This window comes from Sinocyclocheilus anshuiensis, unplaced genomic scaffold (assembly GCF_001515605.1).
Source record: "Sinocyclocheilus anshuiensis isolate Anshui unplaced genomic scaffold, SAMN03320099.WGS_v1.1 scaffold997, whole genome shotgun sequence".
Taxonomy (NCBI): Eukaryota; Metazoa; Chordata; class Actinopteri; order Cypriniformes; family Cyprinidae; genus Sinocyclocheilus; species Sinocyclocheilus anshuiensis.
Window position 1 is genome coordinate 2,974,893 of NW_015555715.1, and position 5,984 is coordinate 2,980,876.

Consider the following 5,984-nt stretch of genomic DNA (forward strand, 5'->3'; position numbering starts at 1 on the left):
TATGGCAGAAATGTACGGAAAAATCAATTAAAGACGTAATCAAACAGACGATGAACACTATTAACAGCAATTATTATATGATGTAATCAAACTTATAGCAAAATTTGGTAGTTCTGTATGTCGTTTCAGGGTTTGCATCATCTGAGGGGTTTGCAATGTCTCTTCTCAGGTGTTCTGGATCCAGACTGAAGCTTGTGTAAATCCTAGTTAGCAAAAACAGAGAAACAAATAGAGACATAATTAGCGTAGCTGCTGTTCCAACCAAGTAAAATGAATTTGTTTAACCCACGCTAAAGAATAATAATGCGCATTTGATCAGATATAACTGCAGTACAAGATTATGAGATGCATTACATAAATATAAACTTACAACACTAGACGTAAGAACAATTTTTAGACCTACATGGCTAACATTTCTGAAGCCGTAGTCTAACTATACATATACTATAAATAGTTGACTATACATACACATAACCTAAGACAGACTATACAAGTACTTTACATAGTAACAGTACATGATATTGTGCAAAAGAGGTATTTAAGGGGTAACACTTTATTTCGATAGTCCACTTTAGACATTCTATTAACAGTACGTAACTTTGCAACTACATGTCAATTAGCAGCTAGTAGAGTATTAGTAGACTGTCTGCTTAATATCTTCTAACACTTTCTTTGTCAACATAATCTAAGACAGACCATACAAGTACTTTACATAATAACTGTACATGATATTGTGCAAAAGAGGTAGTTAAGGTTAAGAAGTAGTGCAATGGGATTTGTGGTGCATTCACAAGTAAACAATTGTGTTATCTTATTAAGTCCTTGTAACATGGAGTGTTTATAAGAAAGTGTCTGGTGCATATAGAGAGAAAAGAGTGTGTTTTTCTACAGGTGGTTTGTCCAGCCCACTCACCTGTGTGTAGCACACTCAGAATTGCACAATGTTCTTGAGGTTTTCAACAGTTTTCATATGGTGCATGTGGTGTGGTGGGATGGGGAGAGAGAGGATCCTGGTTTCAGGAGCTAGGGTTGTGGATGAGGTTTCAGAGGGGTGTGAGGTGACTGGAATTGAGGGCTCTCACAGCCTGGGGGAAAAAGCTGTTGAGCAGTCTTGCAGAGTGGGCTCTGATGCTCCGGTACCATCTTCCTGATGGCAAGAGCTGTAAGAGATAATGGGAGGGATGGGTGGAGTCCTTCACGATACTGATGGCTTTACTGAAGCATCGTGCAAGGAAAATGTCCAGAATGGAGGGGAGAGGGGCACCGATGATCTTTGCAGCTGTGTTCACTGTCCGCTGTAGGGTCTTGCAGTCTGCTCCTTGTAACATGGAGTGTTTATAAGAAAGTGTCTGGTGCATATAGAGAGAAAAGAGTGTGTTTTTCTACAGGTGGTTTGTCCAGCCCACTCACCTGTGTGTAGCACACTCAGAATTGCACAGTGTTTTCCTGGAAACATGGAGTGTTTATAAGAAAGTGTCTGGTGCATATAGAGAGAAAAGAGTGTGTTTTTCTACAGGTGGTTTGTCCAGCCCACTCACCTGTGTGTAGCACACTCAGAATTGCACAGTGTTCTTGAGGTTTTCAACAGATTACGTGTGGTGTGGTGTGGTGTTGTGGGGGATTTGGGGGGGCTTCAGGAGCTAGGGCTTCAGGAGCTAGGGTTGTGGATGGGGTTTCAGAGAGGGGTGAGGTGATTGGAATTGAGGGCTCTCACAGCCTGGGGGGCAAAGCTGTTGAGCAGTCTTGCAGAGTGGGCTCTGATGCTCCGGTACCATCTTCCTGATGGCAAGAGCTGTAAGAGATAATGGGAGGGATGGGTGGAGTCCTTCACGATACTGGTGGCTTTACTGGAGCATCGTGCAAGGAAAATGTACAGAATGGAGGAGAGAGGGGCACCGATGATCTTTGCAGCTCTGTTCACTGTCCACTGTAGGGTCTTGCGGTCAGCAGCACTGCAGTTCCAGTACCAGACAGTGATGCAGCTGGTCAGCATGCTCTTAATGGTTCCCCTGTAGAATGTTGTGAGGATGGGTGGAGGGAGACTTGCTCTTTTAAGTCGGTGCAAGTGGAGCCGCTTTTGTGCCTTCTTGGGGAGTGTAGTGTTGGTGGTCCAGGTGAGGTCTTCTGTTATGTGCACCCCAAAGAATTTTGTGCTGCTGACTCTCTCCACAGTCGAGCTGTAGATGGTTAATGGGGAGTGGTCACCAGAGTTTCTCCGGAAGTCCATCACAACCTCCTTTTTCTTACTCACATTGAGGGACAGGTTGTTTGCACCACACCATTAAACCAGTTGTGCCACTTCTTCTCTGTAGGGTGTTTCATCGTTGTTGCTGATGATACCTACCACAGTTGTGTCATCAGCAAACTTGATGATGTGGTTGGAGCTGAACTTGGCAGTGCAGTCGTGGGTCAGCAGCGTGAAGAGCAGCGGGCTGAGCACACAGCCTTGTGGGGCACCTGTGCTCAGTGTGATAGTGCTGGAGGTGTTGTAGCCGACACAGACTGACTGAGGTCTTCCGGTTAGAAAGTCCAGGATCCAATTACAGAGGGAGGTATTTAGGCCCAGCAGATTTAGTTTGTTGATGAGCTGTTGTGGGATTATTGTGTTGAATGCTGAGCTGAAATCGATGAACAGCATTCTAACATAATTCTAACATAAGAGTCTTTGTTTTCTAAGTGGGTAAGAGCCAGGTGGAGGGTGGAGGAAATGGCATCGTCCGTGGAGCGGTTTGGACAGTATGCAAACTGGAGCGGGTCAAGTGTGTTGGGAAGATTGTATTTGATATAGTGCATGACTAACCTCTCAAAGCACTTCATCATGATTGGGGTCAGTGCTATGGGACGATAGTCATTCAGGCAGGACACAGGTGTCTTCTTTGGTACTGGGGTGATGGTGGTGGACTTGAGACATGTGGGGACAACTGCTTGGCTTAGTGAGATGTTAAAGATGTCTGTTAAGACATCTGTCAGCTGTTCAGCAAAGTCTCTCAGCACCCGGCCTGGTATGTTGTAATGTGGGAAGATCAGTTGTTTGGAATATTTTCTCATATTGATTTTTTTTTTCCATCTACAGAACCGGGACAACTATATTCGATCCTGTAAGCTATTGCCTGATGGCCGCACTCTTATCGTCGGAGGGGAGGCCAGCACACTGACCATTTGGGATCTTGCCTCCCAGACACCCCGCATCAAAGCCGAGCTGACCTCCTCCGCACCGGCCTGCTACGCACTGGCCATCAGCCCCGACGCCAAGGTGTGCTTCTCCTGCTGCAGTGATGGAAACATTGCCGTTTGGGACCTCCACAACCAGACCCTCGTCAGGTGGGCCTTCTTTAGGATTTTCTCTCATGAACTGGATTTTCTTGTATACCTTTAAGATTTAAAACAAGGCCGTTCTCTAACCCCTTTATTTTTTGTGATTTGCAGGCAATTCCAAGGCCACACAGATGGTGCCAGCTGCATTGACATCTCTCATGATGGCACCAAGCTCTGGACGGGTGGTCTTGACAACACAGTCCGCTCCTGGGACCTGAGAGAGGGACGGCAACTCCAGCAGCATGACTTCACATCTCAGGTTAGGCCACAGCACAATGACTGATCATCATGGAGTTTTAGGAATGCAAGTAGCGACAGATCTCTTCTTCTGTATTGTGGCCTACATCTGAGTTATTCGATTATTGAAAAAAAAACAAAAAAAAAACGTAGGGACCAGTTGTTGCTTGGAGTTTAGGATTTGGGCGTTGCATTCAAAAATGGAGGCAGATGAACGTGAGGGGCGGGGTTTATGATAATGTAATGATCTGAGAAATCTTGCATACATCACCAGAGAAAAGTTTGTTGGTTTCACCAAAAGATTCGGTTATGAAATTTTGATGAAAAATATTGACAATTTTTTTTAATGAAACATGCATGGATGATTAATTCACAATAAGATATAAAACATGCATTCAGAAAATATATGGTGAAGTTTCTTTTCATGCTGACTTGAGTGCAAAGCAGTGGTGCTCAACTTGTGTCTATTCCCCCAAACGCAGATCTTCTCCCTGGGCTACTGTCCTACGGGCGAGTGGCTGGCTGTCGGCATGGAAAGCAGCAACGTGGAGGTGCTCCACCATACCAAACCTGACAAGTACCAGCTGCACCTTCACGAGAGCTGCGTTCTCTCTCTCAAGTTTGCCTACTGTGGTAAGTGACTGATTCAAGCTTCATGCATTGAATGCAGGCACTTTATCTCCACTAGTGCTTTTGCACTCTCTTGAAGTTATACGCCGGACCTTCTATACAGCACAACATCCGACAGAACCTTGACTGTCCTTTTCTGCTAGGCTGTCTTTTATTTGGCTTTCTGTGCATATCTCTGTTTTGCCTGTACTCTGAACGGAGCTCTAATTACGTTTGATTTCCCTTGACAAGGTAAATGGTTCGTGAGCACTGGGAAGGACAATCTGTTGAATGCATGGAGGACTCCCTACGGCGCCAGCATATTCCAGGTACAGAGATCAATACAGACTGTCTGCAGGAAATGTGTGGGTTGCCTGAGTCAGTAGAAAGGGCACAGTGACCGCTGGCTGACAGGCCAGGCCTCGATCAGCGGAAATGGGCTGGAGTATGTAATTAATGCTGGGTCCTGACCACTTAGTGCGGATGTGGGTCCGCGCGTGTAGCTCGCATCTACCAGCTTAAGAGTAAATAATAATAACCCTTCAAGTGTTTATGACTGAAGTGGCTCGGCATGGATGCTAATGCATCGTTTGGTGGGGAAAGGGAAATGCTTATGTATACAACTGTCAGCATTTTCTTTGAGTAATAGAGGATGTCTGAAGAGTTTTATGCAGGCCCTTTGTGGCACATTTGAAGTTAAAATATTTAGTAAAAAATGTTTATTTCGCCAAATTTATTGTGGCTTTTTTTTTTCTTCTTGCAGTCAAAGGAATCATCCTCAGTCCTGAGCTGTGACATATCAGCCGATGACAAGTACATTGTTACAGGCTCTGGAGACAAGAAGGCCACGGTGTATGAAGTGATCTACTAGACTGAGAGGTAACAGACTGGAGCAGCTCAAGCCTCTGGAGGAGGAAGGGGGGGGCACACAACTTCTCACTCCAGTGACTCTCCTAGTCAAACAGACAGGAAAAGCCCTTGTCTGTCTGTCTGTCTCACACTCACTGACTTTTAACTGACTGACCACAGATGTGGAAGAGTGGACGCTGGGGTGACATGGACTAGGACACAAATGTGCAGCCCTACAGACCCCATACACTCTGCTCAGTTCATATGGCACTAGAGAACACTCAATGTTTCCTTCCTTGCCGTTTTTGTTTTGTTTTTTGCTTCAAATCTTTCTATGTTGGATTTTGGGTCTATTTTTTTCCTCACTATGCAGTGAGAATGTTCCATAATGCATCGTGAAGCAGCGCTTCATTCTGAAACTTCATCTGTGTGGAGGGTATGTGAAAAGTGTACATAATGGAGTATTAAAATGCCTTTTATAGATTTATATTTTGGTGTCCTGTTACACTTGTGATGGTTCTCTTTCTCTCTCTCTCTCACTCTCATTCTCTCCTTGATGCTTCGTTTCCCCTTCGAGGTTTGGAAATTAGATTAAGACGTTTTTTTCTGAGGATATTCTATTTCGTTTTTTCCCCCCTTTGAGAAGTTCATTTTCCAAGCTGACCTTTTATGGAAATCTAATTTACTTTTTTTCCCTCCCTCCTGAAAAACAATTTTGAGCTAAATCACATTACAGAGGCGTTTTTGTAAAATGTCCTGTGGATTTTTTTGAGTGGCTTAAACCCCATGTAAGGCACCTGAGACTGCAGTCGAGGCTCCGCAGGGAGGGGCGGATCAGTTCCCAAGCCAACTCACTGACTGGCTGCTCCGCCTTCCTGCGAGAACAGAGACCTCATTGGAGCACACAGACCTGGATTTTGATATTTACCGATTAGTAGAGGACTACTCTCAAACCTGTGATTTCATTGTGCTGT

At 44.8% G+C, this 5,984-nt stretch overlaps 1 protein-coding gene across 7 annotated transcripts in view; it reads left to right on the plus strand.

The window, feature by feature from the left end:
• The window catches only part of LOC107672253 (protein groucho-2), a 39,511-nt gene extending 34,012 nt beyond the window's left edge, over window positions 1–5,499 (plus strand). For all 7 annotated transcript variants that reach the window (XM_016465358.1, XM_016465356.1, XM_016465359.1 and 4 more), the window contains 5 exons: window positions 3,074–3,321; window positions 3,427–3,574; window positions 4,035–4,185; window positions 4,414–4,490; window positions 4,925–5,499. In XM_016465358.1, coding sequence (XP_016320844.1) covers window positions 3,074–3,321; window positions 3,427–3,574; window positions 4,035–4,185; window positions 4,414–4,490; window positions 4,925–5,032 — 732 coding nt within the window. In that variant the 3' untranslated portion in view covers window positions 5,033–5,499. The remainder of the gene's footprint in view (window positions 1–3,073; window positions 3,322–3,426; window positions 3,575–4,034; window positions 4,186–4,413; window positions 4,491–4,924) is intronic.
• Window positions 5,500–5,984: the final 485 nt, after the last annotated feature.